Raw genomic sequence first — 25,698 nt, 5'->3', positions numbered from 1 at the left:
AAGTTTAAGAGGCCGTTGGGACAACATCAAGCATCCCAACATTCACATCATAGGGATACCAGAAGGAGAAGAGAGAGAGCAAGGAATTGAAAACCTATTTGAAGAAATAATGACAGAAAACTTCCCTAACCTGGTGAAGGAAATAAACATACAAATAGACATACAAACCCAGGAGGCGCAGAGAGTCCCAAACAAGATAAACCCAAACAGGCCCACACCAAGACACATCATAATTAAAATGCCAGTGGTTAAAGACAAAGAGAGAATCTTAAAAGTAGCAAGATAAAAGCAGTTAGTTACCTCCAAGTGAGCTCTCATAAGACCGACAGTTGATTTCTAATAGAAACTTTGCAGGTCAGAACGGACTGGCACAAAATATTCAAAGTGATGAAAAGCAAGGACCTACAATCAGAATTACTCTACTCAGCAAAGCTATCATTTAGAATTGAAGGACAAATAAGAGCTTCCCAAACAAGAAAAAGCTAAATGAGTTCATCGCCACCAAACCAATATTACAAGGAATCTTCAAGGGGCTTCTTTAACGTGAAAAAAAAAAAGATAAAAGTATGAATAATAAAATGTCAATAACTATATTTCTATCAACAATTACTTTAAATGTAAATGGATTAACTGCTCCAATCAAAATATAGGGTGGCTGAATGGATAAGAAACCAAGACCCTTACATATGCTGCCTGCAAGAGATTCACTTCAGATCAAAAGACACACACAGACTGAAAATAAAAGGATGGAAAAAGACATTTTGTAAAAATGGAAAGAAAAAATAAAAAGCTGGAATAGCATTACTTATACCGGACAAAATAGACTTTAAAACAAAGGCTATAACAAGATGCAAAGAAGGACCCAGTAATCCCATTTCTGGGTATTTATCCAAAGAAACCCAAAACACTACTTTGAGGGGTGTGTGTACCTATATGTTCATTGTGGCATTGTTTACAATGGCCAAGATGTGGAGGCAGCCTGGGTGTCTGTCAATGGATGAATGGATAAAGAGCAGGTGGTACGTATATACAATGGAATATTGCTCCACCATGAAAGGGAATAGGGAATGGGTTCTTGCCATCTGCGGTGGCATGGTTGGTCTTGAGGGAATTGTGCTGGGTGGAGTACGTCAGACAGAGAAAGACAGAGGCAATGTGATTTCACTTGTATGCGGAATCTAAAGAACAAAATGAACAAACAAAACAGAAACAAACTCATAGATGTGTATAGAGCCCACTGGCCCATGTGGGAATCGAACCGGCAGCCTTCGGAGTTAGGAGCATGGAGCTCTAACCACCTGCGCCACCGGGCTGGCCCTACAGAGGACATTTTAATGTTGTCAGATGGCAGGAGAGTTGTGGGGCTGGGTGAAAAAGGGGGAGAGATTAAGAAGTACAAAGTTGTTCTTACAAAGTAGTCATGGGGATGTAGTTTATAGCATAAGAAATATAGTCAATAGTATAATAATAACTAAGTATGGTTTCAGATGGGTACTAGATAGAAGGGGGGTTGTTGGCAGGGTGAAAAAGGTGAAAAGATTAGGAAGTACAAAAAGCATAGGGAATATAATTAATAATATGGTAGTAACTATATGTAATGCCAGGGAGACTAGACTAGTCAGGGGAGTCATTTCTTAAATTATATAAATGTCTAACTACTATGCTATACACCTGAAATTAATATAAAATAATATTGAATGCCAACTATAATTGAAAAAGTAAAAAGGGGGGGAGGTGAGGTGAAGGGGAATAAGAGGTTCGAAGTTCCAGGTATAAAACAAATAAGTCTTGGGGATGTATGAAAATGTACAGCATAAGGAATATATGAGTACTCAATAATGTGGTAGCATAGTACAGTGTCAGATAGTTGCTGGACTTACCACTTTTTTAGGTATGACAATGTTGAATAACTATGGTGTATACCTGAAACTAGTATAATATTGTATGTTAAGTATATTTAATAAAAATCTTAAAAAACAACAACAACCTTGTCAACAATTTTCAAATTTTGTTCTTCCCAAGGCACTGACCAGCTAGTGAACTCATTAAGCCACTCTCCATAAATCAATATAATTCCATACTTCGGGCCATATATCCTTCCACCTAATATGGACAACCAAATACACTGCCTAAGATCTGCCTATTGAGAGGATTCCCTTCACCACGGCCTTTAGGCTATAGTGCAACAGCCATATATTTGTTCATAGATGCTTTCACAGCTTGAAAAGCCATTTTCAAATCAGGGCTGCAGTTTTTACTCTTCCATTAAGTAATTATATGGATCTCTCTGGGATGAGCTTTTCATCACTTTGAATATTTTGTGCCAATCCCTTCTGACCTGCAAAGTTTCTATTAGAAATCAATTGTCGGTCTTATGAGAGCTCACTTGGAGGTGACTAAGTGCTTTTCTCTTGCTACTTTTAAGATTATCTCTTTGTCTTTAACCATTGAATATTAGGTGCCAGTGGATATGCTGAATTGTTTCAGTAAAGATAATTCTATGTGTGAAATGAAAAAGCTACAGCAAAGCATTAGGAACAGCTACAATGGAAATATGAGCCACCTACTGAAGCAATTATGCTCTCTGGACTCGTCTTGTATGTATGAAACATTTATGTTTTACAACTTATTGCAATGCACATTTAATTCTATGATTTTGATCATCAAATAAAACCTAGATCATGATGGGGATTTTGGGTTGCATAGCACTTAAAGTTTCATTAGGTATTGAATCTCTACCACGCCCTAGGAGCAAGCCCAGGAGCTGCTTTTCAAATGGAAAATAGTGGTAAACGAATGCAGGCACTCATTGTTTTATTCCAAAATCCTAGGGGTCCACACTGTGATTCCCCTATTGGGATTCGCCAGAGGCTTAGTGTAGTACCCTTCTTGCCATAGACATTTCCAATACGATTGGGTCTGCTCAGTCGTAAGGCCTAAACAGCAGAAAACCTTACCCTTCAGTTTAGATCTGATACAAAGCCTTTTATCACTCGAGGCCTGATGTAGCGCTGGTAGCCTTATAGGTTACTCAGCTAATGGCTCAGAGCAACAAACGGCATGTGCTATACATTTTCTCAAAAATTCAAGGACATTCAAAGCATCTTGCCTTTTTCCTTCTGACGGATAGTGCAAGTGTGGCAACTTGACTCTAACTTTTGAAAGGCAGCTTGACATACCCAAGACCAGTGAAACGTTAGCAGTTTATCCCCCTCCTGTAGCATACATATGTCTTACAAATACATCGAGGGAGCCTGCTCCTTCCTCCTCATCTAGTCAAATTAGTATAATGTTATCAATATTTCACCATGATATTATGTGCAACATCGGGTGATAAAAGTCCCAGGTGCCCTCTAGACTATATCATGATAGAGAAAAGTAGAGTTGGCATTGAGTGGACAGGGGAGTTGACCTAGCTCATATATATGTTATGACAGAGAACGGAAGCATTGACACTGGTGCGAGAGTGAATGTGCACTGCTGTGCTTGCCACCTGAAGGCAGATTGTTTTTCATTATCTTTGTGGATAGAAATTTAAAAGAAATTTCTTTTAAATAAGTTTGATAAGTGAATAACTGATTATTAGGTGCCAGTGGATATGCTGAATTGCTTCAGTAAAGATAATTCATCTTGGATCTTGAGAGAGTAATGCTAAGCGAAATAAGTCAGACAGAAAAAGCAGAGAACCCTATGCTTTCACTGATATGTGGTATATAAACCCAAAACAACAAAAGAACAAGACAAACAAATGAGAAAGAAAAACTCATAGACACAGACAATAATTTAGTGGTTACCAGAGGGTAAGGGGGTGAGGGGTGGGTGATGAGGGTAAGGGGGATCAAATATATGGTGATGGAAGGAGAACTGACTCTGGGTGGTGAACACACAATGGGATTTATAGATGATGTAATACAGAATTGTACATCTGAAATCTATGTAAATTTACTAACAATTGTCACCCCAATAAATTTAATTAAAAAATAAAAAAATAAAAAAAGATAACTCATCTCGAAACTTATTTACAATTGCATCACAACTTACTCAAGTTTTATAATGCTCCATAGATAAAATTTTCCTAGATTTTGATAGTCTAATACCACATAGCTCTAGATATGCTGACCATCCTACAGGAGTCTTATATATGTTCGTTGCTACTTCGTGTCACACTATGTAAGTGAATCAGGACAAATGCCAGCTTTTTGTAGTGATAAAAAAAAATGTTTTGAGATTATTTATGATCACAAGGGAACTTCTTAGAAAAAAATCAAAAACTTAGAGATAGGTAAAATAGTGAATGCATGTCTATGATTGCTGTACTAGAATATTGTCTAAGAGACTCACTCAAGAATGATCTCTTTAGGGGAAACATACATTTGTTTGACTTATTTGTAATATTGATTAGTATATGGTCAGACTCTATGGAAAAGCTAATAGCAAGGCAAATGATTCTTGTCCAATAGCAATGCAAATAAATTCTGTCTGGTAGGAAAGATTACCTAAAGATTACAGGTTTATTGCCCTGTAGAGCAAGTAAGTATTGCATCTAATTTAGGAATCTCATTCCAGCAATCTTTTTTTCTATTACTATCAATATTTCTGTCTATTTTATATTCCCCAATATTAGCTTTACCATCATATTGATGCCCTCATTATGGAATTAAATAACATTTAATTGACTTTAAAAATATAATGTATAAGTTAGAAAATATAATACGTGCAGAAAAATAACAAAATAAAATGTTTTGACATAATTTTCTGTAATCGTTGATGTTATTATAATTGACACTTTAAAATGCAAGAAGCTGTACTTTTTTCAAATAACTTCTGTAACTAACAAAAGGATTTGTCAATGTGGCTACACACAGATCAATATAAAATATTAGTTAATTTACACCAAGGTTCTTAGTGTGTGGACTTTGAACTCCTTAAGGTCCTTCAGACCTTGTCAGGGGTTGGCAAGTTCAAAATTACTTTTGCAATAATACTCATCATCCAAAACGCTTCCCATGTTTCCTGTGGGAACTGAATGGTTAATGTACAACAAGTGTCTGCCCCATCCCCAGAGTTGATGCTCAGTAAGAGTTTGCTCCTATCCCCGGCAGCTCCTATTCCATTCCAGCCAGAAACTCTTACTCTCTGTCATCCTCATCCCACCCTGTGAGTGGAGAGTAAGTAGAGCTAGCCAGCAATGGGGAAGCTTGATGGCTGAGGCCCCAGAGGAAGCTGACATGACAGGAACTAGGATCATAATTGAGCAAGAGCAGAGAAAGGGGATCCTCTAGACCTGGGCGTGCAATGATGGAGATATCAAGAAGTCTAAGAAATTCAGATGCAGGAAGTGAAAAGGGGTGTGGGACAGAGAAGCAACAACAGACTGCACCTCTGATCCCTGCTGGTCCCGCCCCCTCTCCCAAATGGTAAAAATGAGGAAGTCAGGAAGCTCAAAAGAAGCGGAAAGGGAGGAGTGACATCCTGGAGGAGGAGAGCAAAGTTGTCCCCATATCTAACTCTCCCAATCACACAATCTCAGTCTGTGTTTCAATTATTATTTACTGCCTAGTGCTGAGGATATGAAATAATCCAGATTATAGATCTCTGGGCTTTCAGACATGAAGACCAGCCGGACTCCGTCACTTATGTGACTCCTCCCTTGGTCACCGCTACCCCACACTCCAAGATTTAGTTTCTTCCAACTCTGCTCATTGCTGCACAACGAACCCAAGAATCACAGCCTTCAGAATTTGCACAGGTAACAGGGCTGGGGATGCAGGTGAGACCAAGGAGACAGGGAGAGAGTTAAATGAAGCAGGGAGAGGGGAGTGTGGGTCTCAGGTGGGACTGAATGGGAAGAGATATAAGGTGGCAGCTTGAAGATGTAATGACCGAGTAGAGGTTTTAGACTCTATTCCCTTCACTGGATTTGGGTTGAAGTATGGCAGCCAATATTCCGTCACAAACTGAGACTCAAACTCAGCTCCATCTCTAGCCCAATTCCAGCCCTAACTTCAGATCCCAGCCCAGCCACAGCCCTAACTCCATTACGAACCCCATTTCCTCTTTAACTCCCAACCACAGCTTCAACTCCAGAGTCAACTTGAATGTTAACATCAGCTCCCACCCAAAGCTGAATCTTAACTCTCTTCTATTTTCAACTTCAGCTCCAGGCTTAGGCCCCACTCCATCCATGGCATCAACATGACTACTGACCCCCGTGCTAGCAGGAGACACCCTCAATTTCAGCCCCAATGTTAGACCCAGTCCTAGTAATACATTTAACTCTAACTCTGCCTCTACTTCCAATCCCATACTCAACCCTACCCCAGACCAAAGTCAATCCTGACCCCATTTCCAAACTCAGCTGCAAACCCAGACCCATTCCACTTCTTTGCCCTAACCTAGGGTTCATTCTCAACCCAAACCTCAACTCTTACCTCAACTCCAGCGCTGACCTCAGCTCCAGTTAGCCCCAGCCTCCCTTGTGCCCCTGCTCCAGCCCCAGCCTATCTCTGGCCGTGCCTCCATTTCAGCTCTGACAGCCTCAGAGTTCAGTCCAAGCATGTCAATGAAGTATGAAAACTTCCAGTCCGTGGAGAGTGACAAGAAGAGCTGGTGGCTTAGAAATGGTAAGAGGAAAGGAGTAATGGTATCCCCTAAAATATTCTCTTAATATGTTTGTAAGGATTTCTGCTGTCATGCCATCTATGTACCTCTGCCATGTGTACTGGTGGGGTCCCCCACTCTGAGGGGGTCAGGCCCCCGCCCCTGGGAGCTCCAGTATGAAGAGGATTCAAGGTCCTCAGAAAGACAGGGACAGGGAGGGCCACAGTGGGCCTGGCCAGTACTCTGGGGGAGGACGCGACTATTCACTAATGGAGGAGTGAATAGTTGTGTTTGGAGGGAAACATTTGCTAACCTGACGATACTAATGAGTGTGAGCCTGCTGAGGGCCTGGCTGCCAGAATTCACTTGTGCTCTCCTGTCCCCTCTCCCAGGCCTGATGATAGGACCTCACATGTCACCATCATGCCTCGTCTGTGTGTTCTTGTATGCGTGTGTCCCCAGGAGTGTGAGGGGCACATGTGACTGAGAACTTGTGCTGTTCCTTGAGGGGCCAGAGGCCTGGCATCCCCTGGCCCACAATCCTCCTCGTCCAGCCTCCCCGAGGCTTGACCTGCACCATCCTCCATCCCTGACAGGTCCCTGTGGCCCTTTCCTCCTCCCCTGTTCCTCTCATGTCCTGACCTCTTCTCCTCCTGCAGGGCTGTCCTGGCCCCAGCCCTTCCTGCAGAGTCTCTGCTCTGGAGCCCGCCCACTCCTGTTCTGCCTGGGCCTCAGCCTGCTCCTGCTGATGGGCATCTGCGTGATCGGATCCCAAAGTGAGAGTCACAGAGTCGCAGGGATAAGGGTACACTGAGGTGGGCACCAATGGCTATCGTGATGGATAAGGATGGCTGCTGGCTCTGTCACTTATTTGTGGGTAAGGTAGTCAAACTACTTAACCCCTGGAAGCCTGAGTCTCCTCATCTGACATCGCGGATAACAATAGTGCCTGTCCCTTTGGATTGAGTGGCTGTGAGGACTCTGTGAGACAATGTATGCCTGGTGCCCTGCTCAGTGCTGGCACAGAAAGGGCCTCATGAATCTCATACTGATTGTCTCATCCGCTTGACCAGATTCCAAGTTTCAGAGGGAGCTGGTGACTCTGAGAACAACTTTCAGTAATGTCACTTCGAACACTGTGGCTGAGCTCCAGGCCCTGCACTCCCAGGGTGAGCCTGGCTGGAAGGGGCTCTGGACTGGGATGGGTTGTGGTGTGGGAGGGGTGGGAACTGACTCCCCAGCTCTGCGTCCCATGTCCTCCAGATGGCAGTTTGCAAGAAACCATAACGTCTCTGAAAACCGAGGTGGGAAACCATGAGCAGGAATTGCAAGCAGGTGAGAGATCCTCCAGGAGTGTGTGTGTAAGGGGGGTGGGGGCAGGCTGTCAGAGCACAGGTATGGTGGGAGCAGCCTGTGGTGCTGAGTGCCCTCCCCTCCAGCCCGAAGCTTGCAGGACAAGGTGTTTTCTCTGGAGAGTAAACTGGAGAAAGAGCAAGAGGAACTCAAAAAAGGTCAGGCACCTTCTCCCCTCCACCCGGGCATGAAGTGGAGGGAGGGCATGGAGGGGACTAGGCTGGGCCCTCTGCACTGTCCCCACTGCTCATCTGTGTGTCCCAGATTATTCCGAAATGCTCCTGCGAGTCCAGCAGCTGACCAAAGACCTGATCTCCCTGAATTGCCACATGGCTGCTCTCAAGAGCAATGGTGAGGGGTGTGCGGGGGAGTGCCTGGCCCCATTTTCTGCCCACATCCCACTGGGCAGCATCTCAGACCCTCCCCCACCCTGGCCCCTCAGACACTCAAAATACCTGCTGTCCCCTTAACTGGCTGGAGCATGAGGGCAGCTGCTACTGGTTCTCTCATACGGGGAAGCCCTGGAATGAGGCTGAGAAGTACTGCCAGCTGGAGAATGGGCATCTGGTTGTCATCAACTCGAGAGAGGAGCAGGTGAGGGCTCCAGTGCTCAGGTCTCAGGACATATGCTATTCACGGAAGTGTTTCTCAGCCATTGCTGCACATTGGAATCACCTGGAGAGCTTTAAAAACACTGTCATCTGAGTCACACCCTCACGTTTACGGTCATGTGCCACATAATGACGTTTCAGTCAAGAATCACATATATGACTTGGTCTCGTAAGAGTATTATAGAGCTGAAAAATTCCTTACGCCTAGTGAGTTGGAGCCATCATAACGTTGTAGCTCAGCACATTATTCCCGTGTTTGGGGTGAAGCTGGTGTAAACAAAACTACTGTGCGGCTACCAGTCCTATACGTATAAAAGTACAGCACATACAATTATGTACAGTACATAATACTTAGTAATGATAATAAATGACTATGTTTTGGGTAATGTATGTATTATACTATACTTTTAATTGTATTTTTAGAGTGTATTCTTTCTACTTATAATAGTTTGCTGTTAAACAGTGTGCTGTTATGCCGGCAGGAACCCGATACATCTTGTGTTTACAGTGTCTCTTGAGTGCGTCATTTCTCTGTGCTTGATTTAATCTCATGTTATTTTGTACAGTAACATGCTGTGCAGGTTTGTAGCCTAGGAGCAATAGGCTTTACCATAGAGCCCAGGTGTGTAGTAGGCTATACCATCTAGATTTGTGTAAGTTCATTCTATGAAATTGACTATTCTTGTAAGTGGTGCATGATAGTAGCTAGCTTGGGCACTGGGATAAACATCCAAAATCTCCTCAACTGACTTAATTAATATGTAAAGTTTAGACTCCTAGTCGAAGGAATTAGCTGGGATAGGAAGAAGTCATCATTATCCTTCTATCATCCCAGAATTTTGTACAGGAACATACAGGCTCCTCATACACCTGGATAGGCCTCAGTGATCCTGAAGGAATCTGGAAATGGGTGGATGGCACAGACTATGAGACCAATTTCAAGTGAGTACACCCTGGCTTTCTGTGCCTGTTTTCCTCCTTCAGCTCTGCTGTTCAAGGATCTGATCCACAGTCCCATCTTCCCAGACCTGGATTCTGTTCCTTTTGACCTTCCTAGCTGGCTGTTGTCCTCTCCCCTCAGGAACTGGAAGCCAGGCCAGCCAGACGACTGGCATGGGCACGGGCTGGGTGGAGGCGAGGACTGTGCCCACTACCTCTCTGATGGCAGGTGGAATGATGATGTCTGCCAGAGGCCCTACCGCTGGATCTGTGAGACCAGCCTGGGCAAGGCCGGGTAGGACATCTCAGAGCTGCTTCCTGTTACTACTCAGCCATGGAAACAGCAGGGATGGCGGAGGGGGATTGTTCCCCAGACACCACTAACAAGACCTCCGTGGGAGAGGAATAAGCCCTGGGATATTGTACTTCCATCATTTTGAATTTTTTTCTCCTTAACTTTCAAACGACTACATAGAGTTCCTACGTGTTTCTTTTTAATCAAATTTCAGCTTTACTGAGGTATAATACATATATATGTCACATCCTGCATGACAAGAGCTGTGGGAAGCAAGAAGGGTGCCTACGCAGGGTTGAGAAAGACAGTAGACAAGAGTAGAGTGCAAGCGGGGCCAAGGGACTCAAGTCTCAAGGACTGAGCCCCAAATCAGGCCAAAGCATAGCTTTTATTAGTCATCATACAAGGAAACAAAGCTTGTTTTTGCCATGGTCCACAAGTCACGTGCCTGACTGGCTGTTCTTCCCGAAAATCCCCATTGTGCTCCAACACGTACTGTGCCTTCACACACACGCACAACCCCAGGGGATGGAATCACTGTACTGAAACCATCAGATAAGAGAGTCTGACCGATATTATTCCATTGGTTCCCAGCTTTCCGAGACACTTTCTTGTGATGTCATGGGGAAGGCGTGGGGAACAGACTGTTCGGCAGCTGTAAGGCAACACATATATATATATTTCCACCCATCCAGTTAATTAACACATCCATAAACTCACATATTTATCTTTGTTTTCTTTTTGATGCAAACACTTAAGTTCTGCTCTCTTAGCAAAGTTCAATTATACTAGACAGGGTTATCAAGTATAGTCACTAAGTTTTACATTAGATCCTTGGACCTTACTCATCTTATAACTGAAAGTTTGTACCATTTTACCAACCTCTCTCTAACTTCCCCACCTCCAGCCCCTGGCAACCACGAATTTGCCTTTTTTTTTTTTTTTTTTTTTTTTAGATTTCACAAATAAGTGATGCCTTGCAGTATTTGTCTTTCTCTGTCTGGCTTATTTCACTTCGCGTAATGCCCTTAAGGTCCATCCATGTTGTTGAAAATGGCAGGATTCCTTTCAATATTGAATAAAATTCCATTGTACATATATACCACATCTTCTTTACTCATTCATCCATTGATGAATACTTAGGTTGTTCCCATATCTTGGCTATTGTGAACAATGATGCAATGAACGGGAGAGTGCAGATATCTCTTGATTATCCTGCTTTCATTTCCTTTGGGTAAATAACCAGAAGTGGGATTGTGAGATCATATGTTAGTTCTATTTTTAATATTTGGAGGAACCTCCATATTGTTATCCAGAGTCACTCAAATGTCAGACACATAGTATTTAAGCAGCAATTTACATTGTCATCAATAGAGTATAAGGATCCTTTTTTTCCATCACTTCACCAACCTAGGTTTTTTAACCTTAACAATCAAATTTATTGAGGTATAATAAGATGATAAAATGCACCCATTTAAAGAGTAGACGTGACTTTTGACAAATATAAATACCTTGGTAACTACCATTCCAATCAAGATATAGAACATTTCCATCACCCCAAAAGTTCCCTTGTTTCCCATTACAGTCCAACATATTTCCTTGTCCCCAGGCAACTAATAATCTGTTTTCTTTTACTAGTGCTTGGTTTTATCTATTCTAGTGTTTCATATCAATGAAATCACGCATTATATACTCTTTTGTGAAACCACATGTATTTCACATCACCTGATTTTTAGGAACCTGAAAATAGCAGAATGGAGAAGCTAGGTGAGACCTTGAAAATTCCCATGTTACTGAAAAAAAGAGCATTTTCTTTCAATAGATTGAATCCCACTCTATTCTGTCACTTAAAAACTGTATAAACAGTGTGATAAGGAGAAAGCAATGATTAACTTCTTTGAAGATCCCAGAGTTGTTGGGAAAAGTAGATAAGATCCCCGGATGTATTGGTTAGCTATTGCTGTTTAACAAACCACCCCCGAATGAGCAGTGGCTTAAAACGATAAGCATCTATTATTATAGTTCTTAGGTCTGTAGGTCAGCTGGCTGGCTTTTTTGGTCTGGCCAGGCTTGGCTCATCCGAACTAGGCTTGTTCGTGCATTTGTGGTCAGTTGGTGGCTTGGCTGGGAGCTGGCTGGTCTAGGATAGCCTCACTGCCATGTCTGACATACGGGCTGGGACAATGGGGACGACTCAGCCATGTTAGGATGCGCACATAGTATGTGGGCAGAGTTCCAAGAAAGTAACTGGGAGAGTGCAAGGACTCTTAGTTTTGGAACTGAAGTGTCACTTCTACTGCATCTTACCGAGCAAAGTAGATCACAAGGCAGCCCCGATTCAAGGAGTCAAGAAATAGACTCCATCTTTTCATGAGAGGAGCTACAAAGTCCTGCTGTGAAGAGAATGGGTATAGGGAGGGGTGGAGATTGCTATGTTCTTCAATCAATCTAGTCCACCAGGGAAAGCATCTCAGCTGTAAAGAACCAGAATAGCTAGGGGTTCTCATTAAGAGAGGGCAGGATACATGCATTGCTGTGTTACTTGTACCCAGATACCTGCCTGGAATATAAGAAGGTCTCAATTAAGGTTAATTAAAAATAAAGAGGGAAGGTATGGGAAGGACAAAATTTACCTCCCGAGAGGCAGCAGCCCTTCACTTGTCTCTGCCTAGCAGCATTCCATGAAAATCATCAGACTGGAGCAGAGAGAGATTTTTGTGGGAAGTGCTCTGAGGGGACCTGGACTGCTGGGGTCCGGAGGGCACTGCCCAGTGTGCCAGAGATTCTATCAAGAGCAGTGGCACCCAGCTGATTCTGTGGGCACCAAATACTGGACCCTACTCTAGCCAAGGGCACAGAACAAAAAAACAATACCAGTAATATTCCAAATCAGTAAGTGCAAGTTCATTTCCCTCATCAGTTTATGCAGGCCTACTTAATTCATTCTTGGTCGGCTGCATGTTGGATCAGCATTCAGATTTCATGATGTTCTGTGTGTCTGGACTGGAATAGTCCTGGAAATCCTCCCTCAGTCTGATAACAGAACTGATGCTTGTCTAAGCAATGTCTGCTCAGAAGCCCATACTCATGAGTCTGTTCCTTGAAATAATAGTATTTAAAAATACTTGGTAAAATGCCTTTCATGAGGCTTTCAGACTATCCTTCCTTGTTGAAGACACTTCGGTTTGTTTGTTTTCTTTGGTTTGTTTGTTTGTTTGTTTTTTACCATGTAGCTTATAACAGAGTCTTCTGACAAACATCAGAAGGAAACAGAAAACTTACATATTGACAATGCTGAATGGCTACAGCAAATTTATTACTGTAACTAACAATACCATAATGGAGGAGACTAATGTTATCTATAGAAGAGTAATACAGGCAATCTTATGGGGATTTGATGAATGTTTCCTGTAGAGCAAGAACAATTTATGGACAGCGAGGGCATTGACAAATCTCCAGACTAAGCTAAAAATTTCTATGAGAAAAGATGTTATTTTCAAACATTTGAACATTCAGTATGTTTGAAGTCACTTGGGGGATTTCTAGGAAAAGTAAATTCATGCAAGTGTGTTTATGTATTAGTTTCTATAAATCAATCTGAACAGTGCATCTTTAAGAGATTTTATAATTTGTTAATTCTCTACCGAGTGTTAATAACCCAGAACATCTTTTACTCTCACACAATGAGAGGCAATGGCTTTTCTTTATTCTAGTCACACAAAGAGTCTGCAGCTTCAGTTCTACAACTTCAGGCACAGGTCCAAAATAAACACAGAAATACAAAGACCCATTAGTTCAAGAAAGCAGGGCTGGGACTGGGAGGAGGGCCCAATGGCAAATCAACATGGCACACTGATACAGGACAAAACTCACATGATTTTAAATCTCCAAATCCAGTTGCTGTGTTCAATCTTAGTTGCAGGGTGCCAAGCCCACCATCCCATGCGGAAATCGAATTGGCGACCCTGTTGTTGAGAACTCGCAATCTAATCAACTGAGCCATCCAGCCGACCCATGGGCAGGCCAGCAGCAGCTCACCGAGTTCAATCCAGCTTTGGAGGGCGCAGCTCACTGGCCCATGTGGGAATCTAACCAGCAACCGTGTTGCTCTAACCAATTGAGCCACCCGGCCTCCTCACAACAATTATTTTAACTGTAAATGGATAAAATGCTCAAATCAAAAGATATGGTGGTTGTATGGATGAGAAAATAAGACCCTTACATGTGCTGCCTACAAAAGACTCACTTCACATCAAAATACAAAGGGGAAAAAATATTTCATGAAAATGGAAACAAACAAAAAAGCTTGGGTAACAATACTTATGCCAGACAAGATAGACTTTAAAACAAAGGCTCTAACAAGAGACCAAGAAGGACCCAGTGATACCACTTCTGGGCATTTATTTGAAGAAACCCAAAATGCTACTTCAAGAGGACATGTGCATGCATATGTTCACTGCAGCATTGTTTACAATGGTCAAGATGTGGAGGCTGCCTGGGTGTTCATCAATGGATGAACGGATAAAGAGTAGGAGGTACATATATGCAATGGAATATTGCTCTGCCATGGAAAGGAATGGAGTTTTGCCATCTGGGGTGCTATGGATGGACCTGGGGGTGTTGGGCTAAATGAAATATGTCAGACAGAGAAAAACAGGTGCAATGTGATTTCACTTATATTGGAATCTAAAGAATGAAATAACAAACAAACAAAAACTCATAGATACAGAGAACATTTTGATGGTTGCCAGATGGGAGGGGAGTTGTGGGGGTGGATGAAAAAGGGGAAGGAATTAAGAAGTACAAATTTGTTGTTACAAAGTAGTCATGGGGATGTAGGGTATAACATAAGAAATACAGTCAATAATATGGCAGTAATTAACTATGATGTCAGATGGGTAGTAGATTTATTAGGGTGATAGATGGCAGGGAGGTTGGGGGACAGGGTGGAGGAGAAGGCATTAAGAAGTACAAATTAGTAGTTACAAAAGAGTCATCAGGATGTAAAGTAAAGCATAGGGAATATAGTCAATAATATGGTAATAACTATGCATAGTGCCAGGTGGGTACTAGAGCAGTCAGGGTGTCTTTTCTTAAATTATATAAATGTCTCACCACAACACAGTACACTCGAAATTAATAAAAAGTAATATTGAGTGTCAACTGTAACTGAAAAACTAAGAAAGGAAAAGTTGAAGGGGAACAAGAGGTTCAATTTTTCAAGTATAAAACTAGTTATGGGGATGTAATGTATAGCATAGGGAAAATAATCTATAATATTGTGATGGCATGGTACAGTGTTGCTAGACGTATGGTGATCCCTTCTTTAGGTATACAAATATTGAATAACTATGGTGAAAGCCTGAAACTTATATAATATAATATTGTATGTTAGCTATATTTTAAGAAAAATCTTTAAAAAGAGAGTATTAGAAGATTCCAAAAATTAGTGGAATGAATAAAGCTAAAACCGTTTTTAAAAATTAAACTTTTATTTTTTTGATAATTGGAAACACATATACTTGTATGAAATAATACAGAGATCATATGTAAACTTTACCCAATTTCTCCCAATGCCTACATATTACAAAACTATTGCATAATATCATGAACAAAATATCGATATTGATCTAGTCAAGATACAGAACATTTCCATCACCACAAGGATCCCTCATATTGCCCCCTTATAGTTACACCAACCTTCATCCAGTTCATATACCCTTCACAACCAGTAATCTGTTCTCTATTTCTGTAATTTTGTAGTTTCAGGAATGTTTTTCAATGGAACCATTCAGCTTATAACTGTGGGATTGGACTTTTTCACTCACTCATAATTCCCTAGAGATTCAGTCAAGCTGTTGCATGTGTCAATAGTTCATGCTTTTTATTGCTGAGTAGTATTCTGTGGGATAGAAGTACCACTTTGTTTAACTAGGTCCCCATTGAAGGACATTTGTGTTGTTTCCACGTTTTGATTATTATAAAGCTGCTGTGAACATTCATGAACAAATTTTTGTGTAAATGTAAACTTTCCTTTCTCTTGGAAAAAGCCCAATTAGGGATTCATGTAATGTTTGCACATTTAGTTTTAGAGGAAACTGTAAAACTGTTTTCCAGAGCAGTTGTACCATTTTATGTTCCCACCAGAGTATATGAATGTTCCAGTTTGCCCACGTACTTACTTGCATTCGGTTACTGTCACTATTTTTTAAAATTTTAGCCATTCTGGTAAGTGTGCAGTGAGGTATTACTGTGGTTTTAATTTGCATTTCTCTCATGGCTAATGATATTGTGCATTTTTCACGTGCTTATTTTCCACCTGTATATCCTCTTTGGAGAAATCTCTTTTCATGTTTTTCTGCCCATTTTCTAATTGGATTATTTGATTTTCTTTACTGTTGAGTTCTGAGGTTTCTTTATATATTCTAGATACTAGCCTTTTTTGGGTATGTGGCTTGCAAATATTTTCTCTGTCTGTAGCTTGTCTTTCTATCCTCTTAACAAAAATCCATTTCCAAAGAGTCTAAAGTGATAAATACAATCCTGATAATCCCAATTAAGGAACTGAGAAAAGTGACATGACTATATGAAATAAGATGTTAAATGACATTTTTCCTGTTTTTATAGAAATTTGGCTGGATTCCCAAAGCTGAGATTGATTGTTGATAAATGCACATACATTAAAACAGAGAGGAGCTGGGCACATCTAGGGAGAATTTATTAAGAGGTGGCAAAACAAGCAACCACCACTCTTCCCAGTGTCTGAAAGAAAAGAGTAGGGAATTAAGGAGATTATTTCAAGGGAATTCTTAGGTGTAGCAAGAGATTCAACCTTTTCTCTCCATATGGGGGAGGGCAATACTTTCCCACACCCCATTAGCCAGATAGGTCCTAAGGGAACCACTACAGAGCTTGGGGTTGTCTGCAAGGGGGTAAGACAAGCATGGCACCACCAGGTGAGATGGTAGTTAAGCTTCAAACACTGTTGGGACCACCGTAGACTGCTATTTGAGAGGTTAAGAAAAGTTTTTTGGGAAAAAATACAATTCCTTTTGCAATTGCAACAAAAAGAATAAAATACATAGGAATAAACTTAACCAAAGATGTGAAAGACCTATACACTGAAAACTATAAGACATTTTTAAAAGAAATTGAAGAAGACACAAAGAAATGGAAAGACATTCCGTGTTCATGGATTGGAAGAATCAACATAGTTAAAATGGCCACATTACCCAAAGCAATATACAGATTTAATGCAATCCCCATCAAAATCCCAATGGCATTTTTTAAAGAAATGGAAGAAAAAATCATCAGATTTGTATGAAACTACAAAAAACCCCAAATAGCCTAAGCAATCCTAAGAAAAAAAACAATGCTGGAGATATCACACTCCCTGACTTCAGCTTGTACTACAGGACAACAATAATCAAAACAGCATGGTATTGGCAGAAAAACAGACACACAGACCAATCGAATAGAATTGGGAACCCAGAAATAAACCCACATAAATATGGAAAGACAGTTTTCAACAAAGAAGCCAAAAACATGCAATAGAGAAAAGACAGCCTCTTCAATAAATGGTGCTGGGAGAATTGGAAAAACATGTGCAAAAGAATGAAACTAGAATGCTATTTGTCACCGTGTACCCAAATTAACTCAAAATGGATCAAAGACCTAAACATAAGACTTGAAACAATAAACTGCATAGAAGAAAACATAGGTACTAAACTTATGAACCTTGGGTTCAAAGAGGATTTTATGAATTTGACTTCAAAGGCAAGGGAAGTAAAAGCTAAAATAAATGAATGGGACTATATCAAACTGAAAAGCTTCTGCACAGCAAAAGAAACCATCAACAAAATTAAGAGGCAACCGATTGAGTGGGAGAAGATTTTTGCAAACAAAGCCTCTGATAAGGGGCTAATATCAAAAATATATAAAGAACTCATATAACTCAACAACAAAAAACAAACAATCCAATTTAAAAATGGGCAGAGGACCTGAATAGACATTTCTCCAAAGAGGACATACAAATGGCCAATAGACATATGAAAAAATGCTAAACATCACTAATCATCAGAGAAATGCAAATAAAAACCACAATGAGATATCACCTCACACCAGTCAGAATGGCTATCATCAACAAGACAAATAATAACAAGTATTGGAGAGACTGGAGAAAAAGGAAACTTCATACACTGTTGGTGGGAAAGCAGATTGGTGCAGCTTCTATGGAAGGCAGTGTGGAGGTTTTTCAAAGAATTAAGAATGGAATTACCATATGACCCAGCATTTCCTCTGTGGGGACAGAACCCCAGAAAGCAGTTTCCAGGCTCTCGGCCTCACATAGAAAGGTGCTGGCTCAGGTAATAAATGGCCATCAACTGTGATTGGATGGCCATCAGCTGTGGCTAGTTGGCTGTCAGCTGTAACCAGTGAGCCATTGGCCACTAATATAACTGCCGTGGCTACGCTAGCAGAAAAATGGGGGGCTAGCAAGAAGATGGTGGCTGAGCTAGCAAGAGTGGATTGTAGTTAGCACGGTGGATTGCAGCTAGCAAGTGAGGTTGGTTGGCAGAGAGAAGTGGACGACGGATTGTGGATAGTGTGGCTCCTGCTTCCTGTGTCTCCAACCCAGCCGCCAGCGAGAATATAGTGGTATGACTCCCCTATCTATGGCTCCATGGGTGTTCCTTTTTGGCCTCACCATATCCTGTGTTCTTATGTGGGGAGCGGGACCAGAGACCCCCCTGACACCCTGCATGACACACTGTGACAGGGCAGAGACAGAACACAAAAGTGTGGCAGCTGTGGTCTAGAGCTACCATTACCAGGCAGAGAACAAAGTCACAAGTGCAGAGCCACCTCCTCTCACACTTGCATAGCTCATAGCAGCTCCAGCATTTGCTTAGCAATGGAGTTGTCGGTTATAGCACACACACTCAGCAGCCATGAGGACTGGAGGGGCAGAAACATTTCTCCCTGAGCAGCAGGCACACACTATGGCTAAACCCAATGACAGGACAGAGATACAAAGGTGTGACAGCTGAGGTCTGGCAGCCACCACTACTAGGAAAAGAGCAAAACCATGAATGTGTGAACCAGCCTGCTGCCCCTATCCATCACAGCAGAAACTTGTGGAGGCACCTGGGACATTTCAGATAGTAGAGCACTGCGGGCAGCATTTAGTTACAGGAGGCAGCACTGGGATCTCACAGGCCGAAACCACATCACCTACCACATTGCCCACAGGGGTTTTGCCCTGAGGCCAAGGCTACCTAATCATAGAGGTGACGCCAACCTCCTCAGGGAATATGGGGCATTTTCCACAGCAGTGGTAATACCACCCCACAGATATCCCAGAAGCCCCAGCAATGCAGGTAAGAGAAAATAAAACCTTGCACTTCAGTGCCACCTACTGGAAAACAAAAGAAAGACCTCTAGTTATCAATCTGCTAAATAGTGTTGTGTCAAATACTAAAAAAAAAAAAAAAAAAAAAAAAGCAAATCTCATTCCTATAAATGTCCAGGCAGAGAAATAATCAATCAATTATCATTAATAAAAATTTATTATCATTAATAAAAAAGGTAGTTCAAAAAAATGAAAAATCTCCAGAAAATAAAGAATTAATTGGGATTGGAAGACAGGCAGACGGCATATGTAGGTGGCAGTGGGTATGCGGTCAGCCCAAATCTCCTCCTCCAGGGTGTGTCAGCTCCTTTTCCATTTTTGTTTTTAGCTCCCCTGACTTCCTCATTTTTACTATTAAATAAAATTAGCAGTATTTGCTATTTTGTCAAGAACATTCTTAATTGAAACCAGTATACTTTTTGCTGTGAGTATGTGGCAGTAAGGAATACAATGATGACTACTACTAAAGTTTAGTACCACTGTCTTGATTGATTCTAGTATCTCAGTTGTTTTAGACACCATGAATTTTGCATGATATATGTCGATTTTAACATGGTAAAATAACAAATATCATTTTTGTATTATGATACAATAATTTTCCCCAAAATGCCTCGGGGACCTTCAGTATTCCACGAACTACAACTTGAGAATACTTGGTGTAATATAACTCTTTTATATAATTATCTTGTATCCAGACACCTTAACAAGTACTCATTACAGTTGTTCCCCTTATTCACAGTTTCATTTTCTGTATGTTTAAGAACAATTGCATTTTTATATAAACTCTTCACATAGTTTGACTTTTTATTGTTTACTTGTCAGAATTGTTAATATATTCAACTATCTAGCCATTTGCTGCCTTTTGCGTTGTCAGTATTTCTAGTTATTTGCCTTTTGACTTGGACTGTAACTTTTTCTCCATGCAGATTTATATATGTTTTTTGTTGAATATTTTTTTTCTTCTTGGTCCTGGAATTGTGTCATACTTCTTTGAAAAGTTGCCTTACTCTAACATTATAGAAGAATTGTTCCATGTTTCCTTTTAATACTTATATTATTTCAATTTTACATTTAATTCTTGAATCACCTGGACTCTATTTACTTTAAGGACTGAAACAAGGATCTAATTTTAATTTGCCACTTTCCATCCATTTGTTAACACATTATTTGTTGAATATTCCTTTCTCCAGAGAAGGAAACTACACCTTTATCATATATACTAAATTCTCAAATATTTGGGTCAGGTGCTGGGCTCCCTACTCAGTTCCTTTGAACTGTCTATTCATGTACAGTATCACAATATTTCAACTATTGTGGCTTTTCTTTATTAGTTTCAGGTGCACAAGACAAGGTAATACTTAGACGTTCATCATTTATATCCCTCACACTGTGGACTCCCCTCCACCCATCCCCCCATCCACTATCCCTCCAACATGGCACCGAGCCATCACATTATATATATAAAATTATAGTTGGCATTCATTAATGTTCAGCTTCAGGTGTACAGTACATTGATCAAGCATCTACATCTTCCCTGAGGTGGTCTCCCAAATGGGACACATGTCCATCAGATACCCTACAAAATCTTTACAACATTATTGATTACGTTCCTCAAATTATTTTTCAAAAACCCTGAGGCCATTTTGTGGTTACCGACTGTTTTCTAATCCCCTCACCTTTCCACTTATCCCCACCCCCTCGCCCATTATTGTGGCTTTTTTTAAACATTCAGCAGAGCTAATCTACCCACAATATTTTTCTTCTTTTAAAATTTTCCTAGACATTCTCTCTTCTGTTGTTTCATATGAGCTACAGAATTAGTTATCTATTTCCAGAGACTTCTTTCAAAGATAATTTTTACCTTTATTTTTGCATCAGTCCCATAGTGGCTTTTCACCAGCCAGGTGAAGGGGCACTCAAGGAAACCATTCATAGAGATAGGATTATCTGCAAGATGTCAAAGTATCATAAAATATAGAAAGTAAAAAACATGACTAATACATTGCCACAGAAACAGAGAAAGATAGCATACAGTGAGAGCAAAGAAAAAAGATGAGTGGCCATCAGACACAAGAAACCAAGAGAGGGTTCTAGTTCCTATTTCCATTCTGTCCAGGGCCTCAGATGATATCCTGCTCTTGGGTTCTGTGAGATACCTCTGTATCCTTAAAACAGATGCTCTTTTATTTTTCTCATAACCTAGTTTCAGTGGTTTCTGTAGTCCTACTAATAAAAGACTCAATGTAAATTCAAACTGAAAGAGATAAACTAACACATCATTCCTTCCTCAACCTTATTTCCTCCTTAGCTAAGATTCATTTTTCCCAAAGGCAACTTTGACAAACTTTAACATGCTCACCCACAGAGCTGTGTTATCTTCATGGACCCAAATTTCTTTTTCAGAAGAGAATTCTTGCATTACAGATGGTCCATCTGAATAATCAGTAGGCCAGTTTGGTAGGTTTCCTAAAGTTAAGAAACAGACTTCTTAATAGAGTGCTCTTGCCAGGTAGCAAGTGAAATTTTAAAATCACACGAGTTTTGTCATTGCATATGCAAGGCCCTGGTTTATGTATCAGTGTGCCACCTTGATTTGCCATTGGGCCCTCCTCCCAGTTCCTGCCCTGCTTTCTTGGACTAATGGGTCTTTGTATTTCTGTGTTTATGTTGGACCTGTGGCTGAAGTTGTAGAACTGAAGCTGCAGACTCTTTGTGTGACTAGAATAAAGAAAAGCCATTGCCTCTCACTGTGAGAGAGAAAAAGATGTTCTGGGTTATTAACATTCTGTAAAGAATTAATAAAGTAAAAAAATCTCTTAAAGATGCTCTGTTCAGATTGGTTTATAGAGACAAATACACACACACACACACACACACACACACACACACGAATTTAATTTTCCTACAAATCCTCCAAAAGCAACAACTTCAAACATACTGAATGTTCAAATGTTTAGAAACAACATCCCTCCTTGTAGTCACAACAGCCTAGCCAACTGTCCCTTCATGTCTTTCCTTAAGGAAAGAAGACTTTGTGAGATTGTGCCTTTCTGGGACTCTGTTCCATCCTTGTGTTTACACCTTATGTTTCTCTGTCTGGTTCTCAAAAGATGGTTTGCAGCCAAAGACGGGTAAGATATCTCACGGGAGATACAACCTAAGCCAGGCGGAACCGAGTGGGGACCCCCAATGAGCTGCCTTGGACAGGTATGGGAAGGGGCCTTGCCTCCCCTTCCCCCTGCTTGGGAAAGTCTATTGCCGGCTCTGGCTTTCCCCTTGCACCTGTTTCCACTTCTCTCAACAGAGTTGTTACAATGTGAAAGACATGATCCTGAAAAGGTACATGCTTTAAGTAAAAACATCCTGGGACCTTGTGCTTCGCTGTTTAAAGACAAAGGGTGATTGGAATAAATATTTTCTGTTATGAGGTCTGAGCCTCACAGACCGTGTAAGAAACAATGTTGCTTTCTTGTAGTTGCTGTCTTGTAGTTGTAGACCTATCAGTAAAAACCTCCAGCCAGCTTTATTCTGGGCTCCAGTCCTCTGAGACTGAGAGACCACCTGGCCTTCGGAGAGATTTAACTGCATTAAGTCTCTGTTTGTTTCTTGCTTAAAAACTTAACCCAAACTGCCCCTCCTCGCATCCTCACTGCCGTTGTTGCGCGGGACAGGACACCTCCTCACAGAAATTTTTAGCTTAGAAGCATTTCCACATAAGAAGCTATGTCCACATGATCAAATTGGCTTAATAGTTTTAGCTTAAAAGCAGCCATATTAATACAGGAGAATCCCCACACTACAGGATTTTTAAGTCTCCTTTTTCCTAGTTTTTTAGCTCCCTGGTTCCTGATCTTAATCACCTTTCAAATCATCTTTTTAATCTTAAACAGAAGATAGTCCCTAGACTGAATCATAGGAAGTCCCCTGGCCCCTCTCCAGGCTGTTCCAGGCCAGGCTGTTCCAGGCCCAGCTCCTGGGTGAACAATGCCACCTGAATGACCGGTTAAACTGGAGAAAAAGGCCACAGACTCCATGAAGCTAAATAGATTTTCTATCAAACAGCCGACGTGCGTTGATAGCTTTGGGTCTTGCTTCTTGGGCCAACACTTTTAACTCCTTAACCAAAATCTATCTCTCTTCATCTAGGGGCTGATGGGATACAAACGGTGCCACAGCAAGACTTCCAGTACATTCCATGCAAAGAGGTCAACACGGCCTTCTAGGCAGATCCCAAGACCCCTTTCCCTCATCTAAAGAGCAGATACAGCGAGAGTTCCATAAATCCCCAATAGGTAGAGACAATGACCATATTCAGCAGGAAGCAGATACAGAAGAGATCGCCTGTCACTCACCTTCCCATAGAGATATATGGGGATCACATCTCTCAAGAGGGACATAGACAGGCAGTTAGAGACAGGAATTGGGTCTCCAACATGCCCGAACATGTCAGGTAACATTCCCACACCTCCAACATGGCCTATGAAAAGCGACTGCCCAGAAGACCTTCCCTCTCCACCCAAACCTGTGCTTTACCACTATAACCATCAACCACTATGAGAAAGCGAAAGGATACAAAATGCCTAACTAGATTAGACCAGTCATTCACACCTGCGCAGTAAAGTTTACAACCAGTTTCATCTTACCTTAGCCTCATTACACCATCATTATAATATCATATATATGCCCAGAAGCTTATTAATATCATTATAACAGACTGAATTCTGGGAAGGAACGTGAACAGTCTAAAAAGATGAGGTAATAGCCTCCTGTTAATCACAGGTGCCAATCAAGTGGCCCTACACCGCAAGAGGAATAGCCCATTCTATGGAAAAGAAAAACTCCAAGTCCTCGCCAGTCAGCGCCTTTTGAGCCACTCTGTTGCTCAGGCCTTCTCCTATCTCTTTGGAGTGTATTTTCGCTTCTAATAAACTGCTCTTTCATAACTACATTTTGGTGTCCTGTTCAATGCTTTGCTTAAACATACCTTTCAAGACCCTTAGTTTAAGACCTTAATCAAATCAATTACTAGGCACCTGGATAATTTCTAAGTAAAATAGGACTAGGAAATATTGATCACCAAACATCATTTTAACACATTTGTTGGTTATTTCTATCAACTGTAGAGGAACTCTATCTTTAGGTTTTACGAAGACATTTCTTCATGGGTCTCTTGCATTTGTGCACATCTTAGGAGCAGAGTCACTGTTGGCATTCGAGGTTGTCTTTTCAAGGAGATGTGTATGGCAAACAGCATTGGAAAATAGAAACAGAGTCTGCCTCCAGGGCAAGGAACAGGTTTGTTGACTGTGCAGTATAATAAAGATGAGGTCTCCCTGCAGGACTAAGGACAGTCAGCCTTGGATTCCCTAAACGCAGGGTCCCTTGGCTGTGTTGTAAACCACCTGAATGAGCAGCATTGGGCCAGACCCCTTGGCCTTGGGACACCAGCACATCTGAGACAAACAGGGCACTCATGTTGTTGGCTGTATCCTGAGTACTAAAGTCCTTCAATGTCTGACTCAGTGGTGTCAAATCTTGTGCTAGCATCCATGCGATGATGGCAGACTAGCTCATTACCTTGCAAGTAGGGTAAAATTTCAGACCCTTCAAAGAAAGTCTCAGACTCTTTACATTTCTTGACATTGGTTACGTTAAAAAAAATTCACTTTGTCACTTTATAAAAGTGTATAAGGAATGTGTGTGGCTACAGGTTTGTACTTGTGTGATCTAGAAACCTTGTTAGATTTCTAGATCCTGATATTTAACCACCAATTCTCAATGACCTACCTCCCACCTTTCCATGTGAACAAGAAATTTACTACCTTGATTAACAGTTATTATTAATCAGTGTAGTTGAGACTATGCTGAAACAATGATGACAGAGAATTAGGAATGTGTATGCAAGAAAATATGTGTTATTTTTGTTTACGAAAGAGAGAGAGAGAGAGAGAGAGAGAGAGAGAGAGAGAGAGAGAGAGAGAGAGAGAAGTTTTTCCCCCTAAAAGGTTTAGTTTTTCGAGAACTTGCAAGATGACAGTAGAGGACAAAACCTGAATGGATATAGAAAGTGGTAGAAAGTTTGCAGAAATGAAATTTAATTTCCTTGGACTATACATAATCCCTGTAAATAGTGACTCTGAAAAAAAGGAATGAAATGTGTTAACTCTGGCAACGTCAGTTTAATTTTGTGAGTTTATTAATAACATATTGAAGTATGAGAATACATTCCTGCCTAATATTACATTAATGAAAGGCTAAAATTGTTTTCTCTCTATTCAAATAAAAAATGTTCTTAGAGTGTTAGGTCTGCTCTAAACAAGAAATAGTAAAATTTCTTCTTTATAACCCACATAGTCTTCTCAGAGAGCAAGGATTCTATATCTCATCATCATCACTTTTTGTGCTCTACGTTGAATTTTATATGTCCTTGATTATTTAAACAAGCAAGCAAAAGTTCCTCACTGCTGAATGAGTTAAGATTTCTTACA

General features: G+C 40.9%; 1 protein-coding gene across 3 annotated transcripts; it reads left to right on the top strand.

The window, feature by feature from the left end:
* The first annotated feature begins 5,446 nt into the window (after positions 1 to 5,446).
* On the top strand, positions 5,447 to 24,157 carry LOC308488604 (C-type lectin domain family 10 member A-like). 3 transcript variants are annotated; one of them, XM_081028501.1, is made up of 10 exons: positions 5,447 to 5,749; positions 6,528 to 6,623; positions 7,260 to 7,376; positions 7,674 to 7,769; positions 7,864 to 7,935; positions 8,040 to 8,111; positions 8,218 to 8,304; positions 8,396 to 8,547; positions 9,400 to 9,506; positions 23,357 to 24,157. In XM_081028501.1, exons 2-10 carry the CDS (start codon positions 6,557 to 6,559, stop codon positions 23,361 to 23,363), a joined length of 777 nt encoding a protein of 258 aa, XP_080884627.1. In that variant the 5' UTR covers positions 5,447 to 5,749; positions 6,528 to 6,556; the 3' UTR covers positions 23,364 to 24,157. The 3 variants fall into 3 exon arrangements, with proteins under 3 accessions (XP_080884627.1, XP_080884626.1, XP_080884625.1); XM_081028500.1 differs by lacking the exon at positions 23,357 to 24,157 and adding an exon at positions 13,715 to 15,276; XM_081028499.1 differs by lacking the exon at positions 23,357 to 24,157 and adding an exon at positions 9,646 to 10,897 and having other exon boundaries at positions 5,450 to 5,749.
* Positions 24,158 to 25,698: the final 1,541 nt, after the last annotated feature.

This window comes from Rhinolophus hipposideros, assembly GCF_964194185.1.
Source record: "Rhinolophus hipposideros genome assembly, chromosome: 20".
In the NCBI taxonomy this organism is placed as follows: Eukaryota; Metazoa; Chordata; class Mammalia; order Chiroptera; family Rhinolophidae; genus Rhinolophus; species Rhinolophus hipposideros.
Note: the sequence above shows the minus strand (reverse complement) of the source record. Positions and strands in the feature narration are given on the sequence as shown.